At 41.5% G+C, this 21,869-nt stretch overlaps 1 protein-coding gene across 2 annotated transcripts in view; it reads left to right on the top strand.

Moving 5' to 3' along the window:
- The window catches only part of abcf3 (ATP-binding cassette, sub-family F (GCN20), member 3), a 144,413-nt gene that overhangs the window by 111,814 nt on the left and 10,730 nt on the right, over positions 1-21,869 (top strand). For both annotated transcript variants that reach the window (XM_078564404.1, XM_078564405.1), the window contains 2 exons: positions 3,212-3,300; positions 7,072-7,163. In XM_078564404.1, coding sequence (XP_078420530.1) covers positions 3,212-3,300; positions 7,072-7,163 — 181 coding nt within the window. The remainder of the gene's footprint in view (positions 1-3,211; positions 3,301-7,071; positions 7,164-21,869) is intronic.

The raw sequence follows: 21,869 nt of genomic DNA, 5'->3' as shown, positions 1-21,869 counted from the left end.
TGTGTGGCAGGAAGAGACAGTGTACACAAACTTAACAGTGCACCAGATAAGGCTAGAGTTTGCGAAAATAATAAAAAGACAGAATTAAAGGCACTGTATCTAAATGCATGCAGCATTCGCAACAAACCAGGTGAATTTATGGCACAAATAGAAGTAAACAGATATGATCTAATTGCTATTCCAAGACATGGCTGCAAGGTGACCAATGCTGGGAACTGAATATTCAAGGATATTCGACATTCGGGAAAGATATGCAAAAAGGAAATGGAGGTGGGTTAGCAGTATTAACAAAGGATTAGATCAATACATTAGTAAGAGAGGATCTTAGATCAGAAGGTGAAGATGTGGAGTCAATTTGGGTGGGGCTAAGTAACAGGAAGGGGCAAGAAGCAATGGGAGGAACAAATACAGAAAATGCTGGCAAAATTCAGCCATCTGGCAGCATCTGTGGAGAGAGAAACAGAGTTAACGTTTCGAGTCCATATGACTTAAGAGCTCTGAAGAAGAGTCATACGGACTCAAAATGTTAACTCGGTTTCTGTTTCCACGATGCTGTCAGACCTGCTGAGCTTTTCCAGCATTTCTGTTTTTATTTCTGATTTCCAGCATCTGCGTATTTTGCTTTTATAACATGGGTAGGAGTTGTTTATAGGCCACCATACAGTAGTGGTAATGTAGTATAAATCAGGAAATTAGAGGTGCATGTGACAAGGGGAATACAGTAATCATGGGGGACTTTAATCTACATATAGACCTAATTAGCAGTCATGCTGTGGAGGATGAATTCCTGGAATGTATACGAGATGGTTTTCTAGAATAATATGTTATGGAACCAACTGGAGAACAGGCTATTTTAGATCTAGTATTGTGCAATTAGAAAGGCTAATTAATCTCATTTTAAAGGAGCCTTTGGGGAAGAGTGATTAATATTATAGAATTTTGCATTAAATATGGAAGTAATGAAGTTCAATCTGAAACCAGAGTCTTGAATCTAAACAAAGGAAACTTTGGTGGTAGGTTGGGAAACTACACTGAAAGGTATGATGGTAGACAGGGAATGGCTGGTGTTTACAACCAATTTACTTTTCTTAGAGGCACAAAAACACAGCAGGATGGGTGATCCAACTAAGGCTAACAAGGAAAATTAAAGATTGTATTAGATCAAAGGAAGAGGCTTATAAAGTTGCCCAAGTAGTAGTAAGCCTGAGGGTTGGGACCATTTTAACATTCGGCAAAGGAGGACCAAAAAACTGATTAAGCAGGAGGAAATAGAAAACGAAAGTAAACTATTGAGAAACATAAAAACAGACTGTAAAAGCTTCTATGGGTATGTAAAAGGAGAGGATTAGCAAAAACAAATGTGGGTCCTCCACAGGCAGAGACAGGAGAATTTATAATGGGGAATAAGGAAATGGCAGAGAAACTAAACAAGTACTTTGCCTGTCTTCACAGGGGATGATACAAAAAACCTCTCAGGAATACTAGAGAACAAAGGGACTAGTGAGAATGAGGAACTGAAAGAATTTAGTATTAGGCAAAAAAAAGACGTAGAAAAATTAATGGGACTGAAAGTTGATAAATCGCCTAGAGCTGATGATCTATATCCTGGAGTGTTGAAAGAGGTGGATGGAGTGAAAGTGGGTGCATTGGTGGTCATCTTCCAAAATTCTATATATTCTCGAGCGGTTCCTGCAGATTGGAAGGTAGCAATTGTAACCCCACCATTTAAGAAAGGAGGGAGAGCAAAAACAGGGGCAGCCTGACATCAGCAACAGGGAAAATGCTAAAATCTATTATAAAGGATATGATAACTGGACACTTTGACTCTGCCCAACCCTACCTTGATTTTCTATGTGGATTTATGAAAGGGAAATCATGCTTGACAAACCTGTTGGAGTTTTTTGAGAATGTAACTTGCAGAATAGATAAGGAAGAGCCAGTGGATATGGTGTATTTGGATTTTCAGAGAGTTTTCAATAAGGTCCCAAACAAGAGGTTAGAAAACAAAATTAGAGCGCGTGTGTTTGGGAGTAATATACCGGCAAGGATTGAGAATTGCTTCAAGGACAGAAAACAGAGATGAAATAAACAGGTCATTTTCGCATTGGCGGGCTGTGTGACATAGGGTCAGTGCTTGGGCCCCAGCTATTCACAATCTATACCAATGATTTGGAGTGTGGAGACCAAATGTAATATCCCCAAGTTTGCTGATGACACAAAACTTGGTGAGAATGTGAGTTGTGAAGAGGGCGCAAAGAGGCTTCAAGGAGATTTAGACAGGCTAAATGACTGGGCAACATGGCAAACAGATTATCATTTGGGAAAATGTGACGTTATCCAGTTTGGTCGGGAGAAACAGAAATGGGGACTGTTTCTTAAATGGTGAGAGATTGGGAAGTATTGATGTCCAAAGGGACCTGGGTGTCCATGTTCATAAGTCACTGAAATCTAATGTGAGATACAGTAAGCAATTAGGAAGGTAAATGGTATGTTGGCTCTTAATTGCAAAAGGATTTGGGGACAGGAGTAGAGCAGTCTTTGTGCAATTGTATAAAGCATTGGTGAGACCGTACTTGGATGGTTGTGTACGGTTTTGGTCTCCTTGCCATAGAGGGAAGGTAACAAAAAGGTTCACAAGACTGATTCCTGGGATGGTGGGATTGTCCATTAGGGGAGGCTGAGGAGACTGGGCCTGTATACTCTAGACTTTTGAGGAATGAGAGGTAATCTCATTGAAGCATACAAAATTCCTACTGGGCTTGACAGGGCAGATGCAGGAAGGATATTTCTCCTGACTGGACGGTCTAGAGCAAGGGGACGTAGTCTCAGCATAAGAGATAGGCCATTTAGGGCTGAGATGAGGAGGAATTTATTCAGTCAGAGGGTGGTGAATCTTTGGAATTCTCTACCTCAAAGGGCTGTGCAAGCTTAGCCATTGAGTATATTCAAAACGGAGATAGATAGATTTCTAGCTATTAAAGATATCAAGGTAGTGCAGGAATGTGGCTTTGAGGTAGAGATCAGTCATGATCTAAAATGGCAGAGCAGGTTAGAGGGGTTGAATGGCCTTCTCTTGTTCCTGTGTTCTTACACATGCTTCAGTAAACTTGCCTTAATGAGTACTTTGGCCTTCTACCCTCCAGACTGTTCTGGTTATTACTATAAAGCCTGTTTTTGTTGTCGATCCCTAACCGCAGTCTTCTGTCAACAGGTTGGAGAGAATGGCGCTGGTAAAACAACACTGTTAAGGATATTGCTCGGGGACCTGGCACCAGTTCAGGGTATCAGACATGCACACAGGTACAGTCTATGGTAACATCTCAAACCTCTTCAGCCAGTCATAAAAGGGTTCAAAGGAAAGCCCTGGGATATATACAGTACTAAAACCATACAATTAAATCAACTATTGAATTAGATCATGGCTGATCATCTGCCTCAAAGCCACTTGAATGCAGTATCCCCATATCCCTTGATGTCGCTAGTATCCAGAAATCTATCAATTACTGTCTTGAACATGCTCAGTGATTGAGTTTCCGCAGCCCCCTAGGGTAGAGAATTCCAAAGATTCACCACCCTCTGAGTGAAGAATTTCCTCCTCATCTCAGTCCTAAAAGGCCTGCCCCTTATTCTGAGACTGTGCCCTCTGGTCTAGACTCACCTGTCAGGGGAACCATTCTATCCACATCCACCCTGTCATGCCCTGTAAGAATTTTGTATGTTTCAATGAGATAACCTCTCATTTTTTGAAACTCTAGAGAATATAGTTTCCTCTTTTTCTTTTCAAGTATTTTTATAATTCCCTTTTAAAGCTACTATTGAATTGCTTGCTGTGTAATAACAAGCTCTCTGTACCTTCCCTGTCACCCTTTTGCCAATTGCTTTAAGTCGGTATTCTCTTAGCAATCTACCTGCCATTGGTAACAGTTTCTTCCCATTTACTCTACAAAATGTCCCTCATAATCTTGTACAGGTTTAAATTTTCCTGTTCTTAAGGAGCATGATCCCAGCTTATGCAGTGTCTAAGTGCATCTCCAAACATCTCAAAAAAATTACTTTATGCTGTAACTGTTATGTAAACAATAATGACAGCCAAGTGTGGACTGCTAAGGGAGACCCCATTCACAGCCAGTGTATTGTGGACCACTAAAGGAGACCCCATTCACAGCCATTGTATAGTGGGCCACTGGGGGAGGAGACCCTGTTCACAGTCAGTCCAAGGCTGCTGCTAATGACTTAAAAGCGTGATTGAACTACAAGGACTAGGAGGTTCCTTGTCCTGTGGTGATTGTCATCGTGCCTTGGGTGGTCATTCAGCTGGATCATGTGGTGTCCTGCAACCCCACATAAATAGCTGGAATATACAAGTCTACGGATGTTGGTTGAAGGTAGGATGGAGCTTAACAGTTGCCTTGGGCTCATCTAAATCTCTGCTGCCTGTAACCCATCACCCCTATGCTCATCAGTCTGCATTGGCTCCCAGCCCAGCAACGTTTCGATTTTAAGATTCTCACCCTTCTTTTCAAATTTCTCCGTGCCCTTATTCCTCCTTATCTCTCTCAACCTCCTCGGCTCTGAAACCCTCTGAGATCTCTGCTCTCCTCCAATTCCGGCCTCTTGTGCATCTTCAGTTTTAATTCCTGCACTGTTGGCAGTTGTGTCTTTAGCTACCTCGGCCATAAGTTCTGGAATTCCCTACATAAACCTCTCCACCTCTTGTTCCTTCTTTAATATGCTCTGTAAAACCTGTCTCATTGGTCAAGCTTCTGGTCACCTGCCCTAATATCTCATTATGTCAAATTTTCTTTCATAATCTTATCTTTATGAAGTGCCTTGGGATGTTTTATTCCTTTAAAGGTGCTGTATGCTAAATGCTGGCTCTGCCTGCAATATGCACATCCCCTGAATGAATAAAAACAATGCAAATTGTTGTGATCTGTGCATGCACAGTGGTCACATGGGTGAGGCACTGGTGAAGTGGGAGTATTGGATACAGAGGTGGATGGACTTCAATGGGCTAAATTGCAGGTAATGTCTAAGTTGTTACAACTGGGATGGGAGGAGTGTGCGGATTACCTAGTCCCACTACTCCACAGGTCGCACCATTAGTTTAAAAGTTTAATTCACTCATCAAAATAGCTAATTATTTACCTTCACTACTGTTAGACCCAGAATAAAAGAGACTTCAACAAGGCTTCTTTCAATAAACTCACAATGATTGATTTATTATAAAACAAAACTTTTTTAAAACAAGTTGCAAGAACTGATTAACACACAATTGTAACTTGGAAGTATAACTATTCCTTTTAAAATTCCTTAGCAAGCCCACGCATGTGCTTTCTCACACACACACACGCACAAAGAACAAACATGGGGGCCTCTGCAGAAATGGGCTTTGGAGAAGACTTTATAGAAAAAAGGATAGGTTCAAAGAGTTTTGACGCTGTCTATCTAGAGCACCCTCATGTGAAGACTGATCATTAGTCCCAGTAGAGGTCTGGAGGTTCTCTCCAACGGAGCTTCGGCATGGAGGAAAATAGAGACGGATCAATCCTCCTCGTCTCAGCCTTTCAGGATTCCAAAGACAGACGGGCTCCACTGAGATTCTTAGCTGGATACTGACAATCACACGGTTTCAGGCAAGGCAAAGAGAATGTGAGCTGGGAGCTATTCCCCTTCTCAGTTCGTTCCCAACTGAATTCAAAAACAAGTTCAAAACTTAAAGTTCATCTCTGTCTTGTGATTTCCAGTAAATCGCTTGCCTTTGCCTTTAAATCAGTCTTTTTTCCCCATCAGTTAAAATAATTGCAGTGCAAACAAGCAAACAGCTCTCCCCCATCAAGTACCATGCTGGTCATGATTTCTTCGAAAAGGTGAACTCATGACCTTTTTTTAAAAAAAAATCCAGGTTAGCTTCAATGTGTCCATATAATGCAATGTCTTTCCATATTTTAAAGTAAAGTATTATGCTGAACGATATGATTCTAACAGAGTTTACCCCAATGTCTGAATTACATTGAGACAGCATCAAAATGTCAGCAAGCAAGTGATGGCACTGATGGGATTCCAGTGTTCCTACCCCTGAGTCTCGGCAATGCTGCTGTGGGAAACTGCTCAAGTGGTGGTGAGCACCCGGCCACATATAAATAAAGAACGTTGTGATAATCTTGAGGTTTAGTGGAGGTCACCTGCACTTCCTCAATCATGGCTCAGGAGGGTGGAAAGAGAGAAGGTAACTCGAAGGATTAACACAACATCAAGGATTGTAGATGCAGTAAACTGGGTGAATAACAAAGATCCTTGGCCCTATCATAGATTCACTTTGCATGTTTGCTATCTGCAACATAGATTAGCAGCTACCTGACTGGGATTTTATTGACGTCTGTCCGTGGAGATTCCCTCTAAACATGCCCTGTTATTTTTAAGATATTATCTAGGTTTTTGTGTCTTCATCTCTCCCTCTCCACCCTGCTCCTTTGCTCTGACTTTCACCCTGCTGCCTTTTTTCCATCCCTCTCCCCCTGTGCTCTGTCCCCCTCTCTGCCTCTCCATTGTCCCCACTTTTCCTTTGTCTCAGGCTGTTTTCTATCAGCATCTGCACCCATGTTTGAAACATTTGTTCTGGTTCATGTTCAGTGTCACATTTTGACACGTGGGTCTGCAGGAGATTGGAATCTGCCCACATTCTCATACTTTGGCAGCACAGTGTTAATTTCAACCTTTCATTATATCATATTCCAAATGAAGACAGAACAGTCTTACAGTCAGAAAAATGAATGTTTCAAATTGGTTCCAGTGCTATGTTATATTTGGTTTAACAGGACAATAATTCCACGTCTATGCTGGATACTTCAGTCAAAATGGCCTTTTGTTATGTAAGTGTTGCTGAAGGTGTTTGAATGAGGGCAGCGAGTGTTAGCAGATTGTTCTTGCCTGAGGTGCTGACAGGAGGGATGGATAAAGCGATGGAATCGCGCCTCAATACAAATCACTGCATCAGGACAAAAGGAAAAAAAATGACAATTCTGTCTGTCACTGCATCCTCCTCATTTCTTTTTTGCTTTCTCTGGACAGGAATTTAAAAATTGGCTATTTTTGTCAGCACCATGTGGACCAGTTAGAAATGAATGTCAGCTCAGTCGAACTCTTGGCATTAAAATTTCCAGGTAAGGAGCACTAAGAATCTGGGGTACGGGTGGTGATAGAGAAGATAACTGAGCATTGCTAAGCTTAATCTTCTGCTTTAAAAAACCCAAGCTGGATACAGTGGCAAAATGCAGAATCCTGGATTGAGGACTCTCTTTTACTGAAAGCCAGGACACACTCATGGGCATTTCTGCCATTAGCTGTCTCTTGATTCCATGTTGGTTTCAGGAGGCCCCAAGATAATTTACATAGAATTACAAAGACAAAACAGCACGGAAAGAGGCCATTCATCCCAACAAGTTTATGCTGGCATTTATGCTCCACTTGAGCTTCCTCTCATCCAGTCATCATAACCTATTTCTTTCTCCAACTTCCCCTTGAATTTTTTTTTTATTCATTCATGGGATGTGGACGTCACTGACTAAGCCAGCATTTACTGCCCATCCCTAATTGCCCTTGGGAAGGTGGTGGTGGGCTGCCTTCTTGAACTGCTGCAGTCCGTGTGGTGCAGGTACACCCACACTGTTGTTAAGGAAGGTGTTCCAGGATTTTGACCCATGCCAGTGAAGGAACGATAATATATTTCCAAGTCAGGATGGTGTGTGGATTGGAGGGGAACTTCGAAGTGGTGGTGTTCCCACGTGTCTGCTACCCTTGTTCTTCTAGGTGTGGTGGTCGTGGGTTTGGAAGGTCCTATCTAAGGAGCCTTGGTGAGTTCCTGCGTTGCATGTTTTGTAGGTGGTACACACTGCTGCTACTGTGTGTCGGTGGTGCAAGGAGTGGATGTTGGAGGTGTTGGTTAGCGTGCTAGTCAAGCGGGCTATTTTGTCCTGGATGGTGTCAAGCTTCTTGAGAATTGTTGGAGCTGCACTCATCCAGTCAGGTGGAAAGTATTCCATCACACTCCTGAGTTGTGTCTTGTGGATGGCAGACAGGCTTTGGGGAGTCAGGAGGTGAGTTCTTTGCCACAGGATTCCTTGCCTCTGATCTGCCCTTGTAGCCACAGTATTTATATGGCTAGTCCAGTTCAGTTTCTGGCCAATGGTAACCCCCCAGGATGTTTACAGTGGGGAATTCAGTGATGGTAATGCCATTGAATGTCAAGGGGCGATGTTTAGATTCTCTCATGTTGGAGATGTTCAATGCCTGGCACTTGTGTGGCACAAATGTTATTTGCTACTTGTCAGCCCAAGCTTGGATATTGTCCAGGTCTTGCTGCTTTTGGACGTGGACTGCTTCAATATCTGAGTCGTCCTGAATGGTGCTGAACATTGATGATTGCACAATGAACATCCCCACTTTTGACCTTATGATGGAAGGAAGAACATTGATGAAGTAGCTCAAGATGGTTGGGCCTAGGTGACTACCCTGAGGAACTCCTGCAGTGATGTCCTGGGGCTGGGATGATTGACCTCCAACAACCACAACCATCTTCCTTTGTGCTAAGTATGACTCCAACCAGTGGAGAGTTTTCCCCGATTCCCATTAACTCCAGTTTTGCTAGGGCTCCTTGATGCCACACGTGGTCAAATGCTGCCTTGATGTCAAGGGCAGTCACTCTCACCTCACCTCACCTCAGGAGTTCAGCTCTTTTGTCCATATTTAAACCAAGGCTGTAATGAGGCCAGGAGCTGAGTGTTATGACCGAGCAGTTGGTAAAGCTGAATTATTTAAAAATCCCAGAGGGAAACTTAAACAATGGTCATGCCCTATATTTTTAAGTGTTATGTTTGAGATGCAACTCTAAACTCAGGAATCAGACCACCAGTTCTCAAGAGGTTTTATATTAAATGAAGCATTCTATTAATTTACACAAGTTAAATATATACACGTGGCTACAAATTATTACTATCATAACTTTTAACAAATTCCCAAACTAAACTCCATTAAGGCAACAGCAACCCATAGACTTAACCAGACACCAGGCAAAGCATTGTCATCGTAGGAATTCAAAATGAGGTTCTTTTCACTTTGGTTCCTGTGGAGATAGTTGTCGGCTTATAGCTGCTTTGATCTTACTTTGCCTCTGCCGTGCACAAACAAAACTGCTATCGGTTGTATCCAACACATCTCATTGAATGTAAATTCTCATTGTATCATCAGCCTCTTTGAACTCCATCTCTTTTAACAATAAAACCTCTTTCATAGTACCAGACTTCTTGAATGCTCTATTCAAAAAAATGCAAATGCACTCTACCCCTCTTACATCTCAAAACTATTACACATCAAAGCACCCAGACTAGCTGGCTTTAATCCATTTAAGACACACCCACAGACTAAACCTCTATTTTAAAAGAAAAATATTTTCCAATAATATTGTATACATGAATAGCTTCATGACATCCCCCTCCCTATCAAAAAATGGACCATCATAATTCTAAAAAGACGGCTTCATTTTAATAACCCATCTCACACTATCTCCTATACTCATTACACTATTACATTACCAGATGCATGTATTATAATATATATATATATATATATATATATACAAGTCCTTGGTATCAACAGAAATCACTCCAGTCAGTGTCCAGGGTTTTTTTTTAAAAATGCCCCATTTTCCTTTAAGCTTCAAACTCTTGATAATGCATCTGCGAACAGATTTTCTCTTCCAATATATATAAAATCCATAGATTAAATGGTTGTAATAATAGACTCCATCTGAAAAGCCTTGCACTTTTGTCTCGATATTTGTCCAAAAAACTTCAAAGGATTAAGGTCTGTATAAACAATTGTTTCTGATGAATTGTTTGTAACATAAATTTCAAAATGCTACAATGCTGACACTAAACCCAAAGTCTCTTTTTCGATCATTGAATATCTTCTCTGTTGTACATTCAGCCTCTGTGAAAAAATACCCTATCGGTTTTTCAATTCCAGTGTCATCATCTTGTAACAGTACAGCCCCAATGCCTGTATCGTTTGCATCAACGGCCAACTTGAATTGCTTGGCATAATTGGACACTGCCAAAACTGGTGTCATAGCTAATACAGTTTTCAAACTATCAAATGAATTCTGACATTCCAGTCTCCATTGAAACTTGTTCTTTTTTAATAATTCAGTCAGTGGAGCAACCACTTGTCTAAAATTTGGTACAAATTTCTGGCAAAACCCACTCATGCCCAGAAATCTCAAAACTTCTCATTTTGTTGTAGGCACGGGGAAATCCATGATAGCCTTGACTTTCGCATCTCTCAGAGCCGCCTTACCATGTCCAATGGTATGGCCTAGATACATAACTTGTACTTTTGTAAATTCACTTTTAGCCAAGTTCCTCACCAAATTAGCTTCTTGTAGTCGAGTAAATAATTCTTCCAGATGCTATAACTGCTCCTCCAGTCTGAGTGAAAATGATTAGATCATCAATATATAAAAGCTTAGACCTGCAATTACTTTGTTTGCCAGTCTTTAAAATGTCACAGGTGCATTCTTCATACCAAATGGCATGACTTTAAACTGATATAGTCCACTTGGCGTTACAAAAGCTGATATCTCCGACAATGGAACCTGCCAATATCCTCTTAGCAAGTCAATCTTTGTGATAAATTTCGATTGCCCCACTTTCTCAATGCAATCTTCCAACCGTGGTATGGGATATGAATCCGCTTTTGTCATCGTATTCACCTTTCGATAGTCCACACACGGTCTTTGTGTTCCATCCGGTTTCGGTACCAGTACAACAGGCTAACTCCAATTACTGCAACTAGACTCAATTATATAATTTTGAAGCATGAAATCAATTTCTTTTTGTACTTGTGATAACTTTGCCGGATTTGATCTATAAGGTTGTTGCCTTATTGAAGATGACATTTTTACACATACATCATGTAAAGCTAAATGCGTCTTTGCCAACTTATTTCCACAAATAAGTTTGTGTGGCTTTTCCAAATCACCGTGATACTTGCTTGGAAGGTAACTTAATATTTCATTTAAATTTTCAAGCACCCCCTCATTATCCAATTTGATTAGAGGAAAATCAATTTCAGAGTCGTGCACTTCTACCTCTTTCTCATCATGCACCATCACTAACACCTCTTGTTCCTCTTCCCTGCCAAAGTACTTTTTAAGCATATTTACACGCCACACCCTCTGCTTCTTTCCTCTATCTGGAGTATTTATTAAATAATTTATTTCACTCAATTTCTTTTCAATCCTGTAAGGCCCACTAAATCTTGCATTTAAGGAATCACCTAGTACTAGTAGCAAAACTAGTACTTTCTCTCCAGAAACAAAACTGTGAATTTTAGCTTTCTTATTTGCTTTCACTTTCATCATTTGATGTGATATCTTTAAATGTTCCCTAGCCAAATCACATGCTTTGTTCAATCTTTCCCTGAAATTTGATATGTAATCCAGGAGAATCGTTTCTGAATTTTGACCAATTTTTCATGAATCAATTTCAGTGGTCCCCTTGTTAATATGGCAATCATCTTGTTAAAACCAGTTGGTAGTTAAACAGGCGATGGGCATTAATTATCCCAACTGAATAGAATAAAAAGGTACAGCTGGAACACTTGGTGTGGAAGCTACTAGGAAGTTAGGAGCACTAAAGAGTTGTCTTGGAAATAAACCAGCTTTAACCAGGAGACCTGCCTGGATTAATTCTTCCACCACAACCTCTTATTGTGAGCAACATGGTAGCAGAGGATGAACTTTAAGCTTTGCTGATTGATTGCTGTATTGATTGCTTTCCGTCTCAGTCCTCTGAGGGAAAAGAAGTGTACTGTTGCTAACAATTTAAGTTATGTAACGGTGGAAGGCCGGTGCAAAATCACAAGCTTTGACTATCCACCAATTTTTTTGTGACTCTGAACCTTATCAGCAATGGAAGGCTGAAGTTGAAATGTGGACCCGAGTTACTGCTATACCCAGGGTGAAGCAAGGTTTGTCTTTGGCGTTATTATTATCAGCCAAAAGTAAGGTAAGGAGTAAAGTATTTTCAGAGTGGGAAGTGGATGATTTGGATCATGAAGAGGGATTAAGCAGTCTGATACAATTTTTGGATAAGTTTTACAATAAGGATGAGTTATTGGAAGCGTATGAAGCTTGGAGGATCTTTGATAGGTTTAGGAAATCAGATGATCAGTCCATGGAAGAATATATCATGGATTTTGATAGATGGTACAGGAGACTACAGAGATTTGAATTTGAAATTTCAGAGTCAGTATTGGCATTTAAATTACTGGACTCGCATTTCCCATGTTGATAGTCTTTTAGTACTAACAGGGGTTCAGTTCCGGGGGAAAGAACCTCTCTTGGATCAAATGGCAGCTGCCCTAAAAAGATTTCTGGGGGAACAGTTGTTCCCTGCCACTTTCTTAGCAAATGTGAACAACTATGCTGTAAAACAAAGGATAGAGGATTTGACGGTGACCGAATTTTACAGTTGACCAAATATTAGGCGAAGATTCCAGTACAAAGATGGGGTTAATGACAAGAGGTCTGAAAATGGTTGTAACCCTAGCCATTTTGAGAGTCAGGACAAAAAGTGTGTCTGGGATGGTGACCGTAGACGCTTAAACCCAAAAAATGCACGGGGAATGGTTAATCGCTGTTTTCGGTGTGATTCCCAGTATCATTACGCAATGAACTGCCCACAACAAAGGAATCGTATTTTTGAAGTGACCCACGAGACGGATTCATCTGAAACTGAAAATGATGATGGTGACTGCCATGAAGGAATTGTATTGATCAATGAGAGTTTGAACCTGGTGATGAGTATCTTGATGGTAGATTCCTTCAACTGTGCAGCTCTGGACAGTGGTTGCACTTCTACGGTGTGCGGCATGGACTGGCCTGACTGCTATCTGGAGTCTCTCGATGAGGCAGACCGGCGGAAGGTTAAGGAGTACGAAAGCTCTACCTGCTTCAGGTTCGGAGATGATAATACATTAACATCCTCCAGACGGGTGGTCCTCTCTTGTAAGATAGCAGGGATCAATCTGTTTATCAGTACTGATGTGGTTTCTAGCGAGATACCGCAATTGTTGAGTTGCTCTACAATGAAGAGGGCCCAGATGATGCTAGATATAAAGAATGATAGAGCAGTCGTGTTTGGAAAAATGTGGATCTACATTTTACTCGGTCAGGCCATTACTGCTTGCCAATAAGGAAGCCAGAGATTTCTCATCAAAAAGTTTTGTTAACTCTTGAGAATGAGAATTTGGTGGACAAAAAGATCATTTGGAAATGACATAGACAGTTTGCACATCTGGCACCACAGAAACTGAAGGCTCTGCTTCGAGATGTGGGAGTGGTCGATAAAGGATACGATGATCTTATTGAGCGAGTCACTGCTCAGTGTGAACTTTACCTTTACTATTGCAAGACACCACCGCGTCCTGTTGTGAGCTGCCACTAGCCAGGGAGTTTAACGATGCAGTGGCGATGGACTTGAAAGTTTGGGACAAGGATAGGGTTATCTTTTTTACTGCACTTCATAGATATGGCAACCATGTTTGACAAAAGGACTGTTGTCGATAAGGTCATGAAGAAATGGGTAGGAACAGGATTAGGAACACCAACGAAGTTCCTCACAGATAATGGTGGGGAATGAGGAATTTTGAGATATGTGTGAAAATTTAAACATCATAGTCATGCACACTGTAGCTGAGAGCCCATTTAGTAATGGTCTTTGTGAAAGAAACCATGCAGTAATAGATGACGTGTTACATAAAATATTAGCTGATCAACCAGGTTGTAAACTGCAAACGGTGCTAGCATGGGCGGTGCACAGAAAGAACTCTCTGCAAATGGTTGGGGAGTACAGTCCGTATCAGTTGGTGTACAGAAGAAATCCGAAGTTACCTTCAGTGTTATCAGATGCTCCCCCTGCTCTAGAAGGGACTAGCATGAGCTCCACTTTTTCTGCTCATCTGAATGCTTTGCACGTGGGCAGAAAAACTCTCATTAAAGCTGAGGTTTCAGATAAAATTCGGCGGGCCCTATGACACTGCATAAGACCGTCAGGAAAACAGTTTAGACTAGGAGACATGGTACATTATAAAAGGGAAGGCCAGGAAGAGTGGAAAGGACCTGGCAAGGTTATAGGGAGTGATGGGAAAGTAGTAATTGTGCAACACGGTAATCAAACTGTTAGGGTATATTCTTCACAGTTAATTGGTACTAACTATACCTTTTACAGGCTCTGAGCACGACATAGAACACGAGGAGGCACCATGCACCTCGCATACACATACACTGGGCAGTTATGAGGAGCAGACAACGGCAGACACAGGGTTGACTGACTATGAACAAAGTAATACTGAGATACAGGACAATGCTATTGGTCCAAAAGGGCAATTGCCCAAAGTAGGAACAAAGGTAACATACATGCCAGAAGGGACCAGTGTGTGGAGGGATGCCCCTATCATAGGGCGAGCAGGAAAGGCCACTGGTAAATACAAACATTGGCTAAATGTGCAGGATGAAGGACAGGAGACAAGACCTATCGATTAGCAAACCGAGGTGAAGATGTGGAAACCCAGAAAGCGCAGTATGAGTTCTGACCGTGGACCAGAAAGTGGTCGTGACCCTAGAAAAAAATCACGGACTTGCAAACGGAGTTCTGTCCGCATGGTGGGGGGACGATCATATAGTAGCAGCCCAGAAAGAGAGAGGAACGTGAGTAGAGGCCGTAGCTTTACAAGGAAGACTAGAGAGCAAGCTAGCAATCTCAGTAGAAGTACAAATCCTTATTTGACAGAGATTCTAGTTGCTGCTAATAAATTGGAAAGTAAGCTGATAAAGGAAGCCAAATGGAAAGAGTTAGAAAGTTGGAAGGAATTTGGGGTGTATTCTGAAATACCTGACAGAGGACAGCCAGCTTTATCTCACAGATGGACCTGTACAGAAAAGGTACTCCCAGACGGCACATATAAGGCCAAAGTGAGATTAGTAGCCCAAGGCTTTGAAGAGAGTCTAGGAGATCAGGATGTCAGAATGGACTCACTTACTGTGGGGAAAGTGAGTTTGAAGGTTTTTTTTTTAGCTATTTTGGCATCCTATTGCTGGGAGTGCAAATCAATTGATATAAAGGCTGCGTTTTTACAGGGGGAAAAATTTCAAAGGGAAGTTTTTTTGAAACCACCCAAAGAAGCCGGGAATGTAGAAGGAAAGCTATGGGAATTGAATAAGTGTCTTTATGGGTTGAATGATGCATCAAGAGTGTGGTATTTTTCCATGAGGTCTGTCCTGTTGAAATCGGGTTGCATTCAGTTAAAGGCAGACCCCGTGATGTTCCACTGGAACCATAAGGAGCAACTAGCTGGGATCTTTATCATGCATGTTGATGATTTCCTGTGAGGAGGCTCTGTAGAACTTGAACAATGGGTAATTGAGAAGATAAAGGAGAAGTTCCAAGTCGGAAGTCAGGCTTCTGGGGCCTTTAAATACATAGGTTTAGACATTATGCAGAGCAAGTTAGGAGTGACATTGAATCAACAATCTTATCTAGAAAATGTTAATTATATCCCAATAACTCGTGGTAGATCCTCACAAAAAGAGGATCTTGCTACCAAGGAAGAAATGGAACAGTTGAAAAGTTTGATTGGGCAGTTGAACTGGCTGTGCACTCAGATTAGGCCTGACGCTAGTTATGATGAGTTGGAGCTGAGTACCATGATGAAACATGCTACAGTTGAGCAAGTTCTGAGAGCAAATAAAACACTTAAAAAATTAAATCTGAGAGATGTGTGCTCAAGTTTCCAGCCTGGGGTGATCCGGAAGATATGAGTTTGGTCATTTTTAGTGATGCTTCACATGCCAATCTTCCAGATGGGTGCTATAGCACAGCCAGGTTCATCATATTCTTGGTGGGAAAGAACGATAAATGTTGTCCACTGGCTTGGGAGGTCAAGAAAATAAAAAGGGTAGTGAAAAGCACCTTAGCTGCTGAAACGTTAGCCTTAGTAGAGGCATTAGGTATGGGGGTTTACTTGTTCAATATACTGACAGAAATATGATATAAGGGGCAATGTGGGAAATGTTTGCCCATAGAATGTTATGTTGATAACCGGTCTCTTTGGGACAACGTTCATTCCACGAAAAGTGTCACAGGAAAAAGACTACAAATAGACCTAGCCAGCATAAAGGAGATGTTAGAAAGAAAAGAGATCTCTAAGATAAAATGGGTTGCTGCAAGTCAAGGGAGTGCCTGCTCTTAAAAATAAATTATGAAATGTGTTGGAAAAGGGGTGTCTTATAATGATGCAGTGAAAAAAATTGTTTTTGTTTCATAATTGTGTGTAAAAGAAATTCGGGAATTATAGACGTGGAAATATGTGATATTATTTCCTTCTGTTTGTTTAAAAAAGTGTTCAGGTTTTAGTTTTAATTTTAAAAAAGAAAAGATGGGAATTTGTTAAGATGGCAATCATCTTGTTAAAACCAATTGGTAGTTAAAGAGGTGATGGGCATTAATTATCCCAACTGAATAGAATAAAAAGGCACAGCTGGAACACTTTGTGTGGAAGCTACTAGGAAGTTAGTAGCACTGAATTGTTGTCTTGGAAATAAACCAGCTTTAACCAAGCCTGGATTAATTCTTCCACCACAACCTCTTATTGTGAGTAACAGCCCTTACCTCATGACCATAAACTAGCTCAAAAGGGCTAAAACCAGGCGATGCATTAGGGACGTCTCTAACAGCAAATAACAAAAAATGGAATTCCTGTATCCTAATCCTGCGGATAATCCTGACCGTATGCTCTCATCATAGTTTTTAAAGTTTGATGCCGTCTTTCCAAAGCTCCTTGTGACTCCGGATGATAAGCTGTTGACTTGAACAGTTTGGGGATAACACAGTTTATTACTTCCTTAAACAGCTGTGATATGAAATTTGACCCCTGATCTGATTGTATTTCCTTAGGTAAACCATATCTTGTAAAAAAAAATTGAATTAACTCCTCCATAATCTTCTTAGTTGTAATATTTCTTCAAGGTATCACTTCGGGAAACCTGGTAGACGCGTCCATTATTGTCAATAAATATTGATTTCCAAATTTAGTCTTAGGAAGGGGTTCTACACAATCAATCATGACCCTGGTAAAAGGTTCTTCAATTGCTGATATTAGGATTAAAGGCGTCGGCTTAATCACTGCTTGTGATTTTCCTGTTATTTGACATGTACAACAGGTTCTACAGAATTTGACTACATTCCTGTGCAATCCTGGCCAAAAAAAACTTTTTTTTTTCCTGTAATTTCCTAATTCCTAAATGTCCTCCCATTGGAATTTCATAAGCAATCCTCAGAATCTCATTTCTGTACCCTATGGGATAACGATCTGATGCACCTCCCTCTAGCTTTCATTTGCTGAGACATGATCCGAAACAAAAACAGAATTACCTGGAAAAACTCAGCAGGTCTGGCAGCATCAGTGGAGAAGAAAAGAGTCGACGTTTCGGGTCCACACGACCCTTCAACAGAACTGAGTAATATTAGGAGAGGGGTGAAATATAAGCTGGTTTAAGGTGGGGGGGCGGGGGGAGAGAAGTTGAGGGTGGGGTGATTGTAGGGACAAGCAAGCAGTGATAGGAGCAGATAATCAAAAGATGTCACAGACAAAAGGATCAAAGAGGTGTTGAAGGTGGTGATATTATCTAAGAAAACTGCTAATTAAGAATGGATGGCAGGACACTCAAGGTACAGCTCTAGTGGGGGTGGGGTGGAAAGATTGACAAGGTATTAGTTGTAGATTTAAAAATAATGGAAATAGGTGGGAAAAGAAAAATCTATATAAATTATTGAAAACAAAAAAAAACAAAAGGGAGGGGGAGGAAACGGGGTGGGGATGGGGGGAGGGGGAGTTTAAGATCTAAAGTTGTTGAATTCAATATTCAGCCCGGAAGGCTGTAAAGTGCCTAGTCGGAAGATGAGGTGCTGTTCCTCCAGTTTGCGTTGGGCTTCACTGGAACAATGCAGCAAGCCAAGGACAGACATGTGGGCGAGAGAGCAGGGTGGAGTGTTAAAATGGCAAGCGACCGGGAGGTTTGGGTCTTTCTTGCGGACAGACCGCAGGTGTTCTGCAAAGCGGTCGCCCAGTTTGCGTTTGGTCTCTCCAATGTAGAGGAGACCGCATTGGGAGCAACGAATGCAGTAGACTAAGTTAGGGGAAATGCAAGTGAAATGCTGCTTCTCTTGAAAGGAGTGTTTGGGCCCTTGGACGGTGAGGAGAGAGTAAGTGAAGGGGCAGGTGTTGCATCTTCTGCGTGGGCATGGGGAGGTGCCATAGGTGGGGGTTGAGGAGTAGGGGGTGATGGAGGAGTGGACCAGGGTGTCCCGGAGGGAACGATCCCTACGGAATGCCGCCAGGAGGGGTGAAGGGAAGATGTGTTTGATGGTGGCATCATGCTGGAGTTGGCGGAAATGGCGGAGGATGATCCTTTGAATGCGGAGGCTGGTGGGGTGATAAGTGAGGATAAGGGGGACCCTATCATGTTTCTGGGAGGGAGGAGAAGGCGTGAGGGCGGATGCGCGGGAGATGGGCCGGACACGGTTGAGGGCCCTGTCAACGACCATGGGTGGAAAACCTCGGTTAAGGAAGAAGGAGGACATGTCAGAGAAACTGTTTTTGAAGGTAGCGTCATCAGAACAGATGCGACGGAGGCGAAGAAACTGAGAGAATGGGATGGAGTCCTTACAGGAAGCAGGGTGTGAGGAGCTGTAGTTGAGGTAGCTGTGGGAATCGGTAGGCTTGTAATGGATATTGGTGGACAGTCTATCATCAGAAATTGAGACAGAGAGGTCAAGGAAGGGAAGAGAAGTGTCAGAGATGGACCATGTGAAAATGATGGAGCGGTGGAGATTGGAAGCAAAATTAATAAATTTTTCCAGGTCCCGACGAGAGCATGATGCAGCACCGAAGTAATCATCAATGTACCGGAGAAAGAGTTGTGGGAGGGGGCCGGAGTAGGACTGGAACAAGGAATGTTCCACATACCCCATAAAGAGACAGGCATAGCTGGGGCCCATGCGGGTACCCATAGCCACACCTTTTATTTGGAGGAAGTGAGAGGAGTTAAAGAAGAAATTGTTCAGTGTGAGAACAAGTTCAGCCAGACGGAGGAGAGTAGTGGTGGATGGGGATTGTTCGGGCCTCTGTTCAAGGAAGAAGCTAAGGGCCCTCAGACCATCCTGGTGGTCCGTGATCCGACCTCCACTTTCTCATCAAAATACCTTCCCGAAGATAATAACATACTGGAATACATTTTGCTTCTGTTTTTGAATAAGCTCTGATATAACTGTTTTAATTGCAAACCATTTTTTCTGTAACTCCATTAATCTCTTTGAGTTAAACACTTCAGCTAAATTGTTCTTCCTCTCGAACAATGTTATCAAACACACTGCCAGCGCATTGGATTTTGACACATTCTTCTTGCCTTTGAACTGCCTGCTTATCTCGTTTGTCTTGTTCTTCCCTATGAGCCTTTGATCTCGTTACAACACAATCAGGAAACAATCCAGGATGTTCTTTCTGTAACACCTCTGTTGAAAACACTTCTACAGGCTACTCAACTACCATAGGCATCACCCACATTTGTGATCCAGCTATATCATTACCCAAAATAAATTGAACCCCTGCAATAGGCAACTTTTCCACCACTCCAACTATAACTTCACCTGTCTTCCATTTGCTCTTTCCTGCTTTTTATCCTTTCCAAGGTTGAAAGGGTGACCAAAAAAAGGTTTAGCTCTATGAACTAACATAATCATCAGCTATCTTTGCTGCTTGTCTTACAGAATCAACCCTCTGTTCCTCCACGTGAGTTCTCACTACTGAAGGGATTGAATCTTTAAATTCTCCTAAAAGAATGACTTCCCTAAGAGCTGCATAGGTTGTCTCTATTTTTAATGCCCGTATCCACTTTGTTTTACTGTTTCAAACTCAGTATAGGTTTGCCCAGGCTGTTTTCTGATATTCCTAAATTTCTGTCTGTATGCCAGGAAGCAACACATATGCACTCAAATTAGCCTTTTTCACCACATCATAATTCACTGATATTTCTTCGAATAGCGAAGCATATACCTCATGCGCCCTACCTAACAACTTAGACTGGAATAATAACGTCCAGTTTTCCTGTGGCCATTTTATCTGTTTAGCTAGCTTCCCAAATGAAATTAAGAATGCTTCAATATCTTTTTCCTCAAACTTTGGAAGAGCTTGTACAAATTTAAACATCACCCCACTGGGTCTTACTCTAGCGAAAATCCCCCCTCACCTACTGACATCTCTTTTTTAACTGCCAACATTTTCAGTTGGAATTCCCTCTCTTTTTCTCTTTCCTCCTCCTCTAACTTCACAATTTCTAATTCCCTTTTAAAAGCCATTTCTCTGTCCTTTGCTTCTAATTCAAGCTTTTTCATTTGCAACTGAAGTCTCACTCCCTCCAGCTGTGACTCACTAGTGTCAGGTTTCACTTTCAGCTGTAGATGCTGTGCTATACTTTTAATTATATCTGATTTGCTAGCACCCTCAGGTAACCCCAATTTTAACTTAACTGCTAACTCTGTTACCTTATGTTTGGTTATTTTTTCCAACCCAATCAGAGTTATCTCTTGTACTCCCAGACAAGTCTTAGCAATTGCTAAAAGTCACCTTGCAGTCTCAGCATTCTAAAATACCTTGCCAACTCCTGAATTCAAAGTGCTTCTCGTACTTGTAAACTTAACATTCACCAATTCCAAACCAATCAAGGAATTAGAAATATTTTTATCCTGGCAAGAGCCCCCAGTTGTTTTGACCCAGCAGTTGGTAAAGCTGAGTTATTTAAAAATCCCAGAGGGAAACTTTAAACAACGGTCATACCCTATATATTTTAAGTGTTATGTTTGAGATGCAACTCTAAACTCGGGAATCAGACCACCAGTTCTCAAGAGGTTTTATATTAAACTAAATGAAACATATTATTAATTTACACAAGTTAAATATATACACATGGCTACAAATTACTACTATCATAACTTTTAACAAATTCCCAAGCTAATCTCCATTGAGGCAACAGCAACCCATAGACTTAACTAGACAATAGACAAAGCATTTTCACTTTAGGAATTCAAAATGAGGTTCTTTTCACTTTGGTTCCTGTGGAGACAGTTGTAGGCTTACAGCTGCTTTGATCTTATATTGCCTCTGCCCTGCACACGCACAACTGCTATCGGTTATATGCAGCACATCTCATTGAATGTAAATTCTCATTGTATCACCAGCCTCTTTGAACTCCACCTCTCCTAACAATAAAATCCCTTTCATCGTACTAATTTTATTAGTAATATAAATTGGTTGGTCTCTGCTAGCTAGGTGCCAGATTTCACCCCACTTCTTGAATACTCTATTCAAAAAAATGCAAATGCATTCTACCTCTCTTACATATCAAAACTATTACACATCAAAGCACCCAGACTAGCTGGCTTTAATCCAATTAAGACACACCTGGAGACTAAGCCTCTATTTTAAAAGAAAAATATTTTCCTATATCATTATATACATTAATACCTTCATGACACTGAGTGATATTGGCAGAACCCAAACCAGCCGTCAGTGAGCAAGTTGTTGCTATGCAAATGCCACTGTTGTGACCCCTTCCATCACTTTACTAATGATCGAGAGTAGAGTGCTGGGGCGGTAATTGGCTGGGTTTGATTTGTCCCGCTTTTTGTGCAGAGGACAAATTCGGGAAACTTTCCACATTGCCAAGTAGATGCTAGTGTTGCAGCTGTACTGGTACA

This window comes from Cetorhinus maximus, chromosome 19 (genome assembly GCF_964194155.1).
Source record: "Cetorhinus maximus chromosome 19, sCetMax3.hap1.1, whole genome shotgun sequence".
In the NCBI taxonomy this organism is placed as follows: Eukaryota; Metazoa; Chordata; class Chondrichthyes; order Lamniformes; family Cetorhinidae; genus Cetorhinus; species Cetorhinus maximus.
The sequence above is the reverse complement of the archived record's forward strand: the minus strand, read 5'-3'. Positions and strand labels throughout refer to the sequence as shown.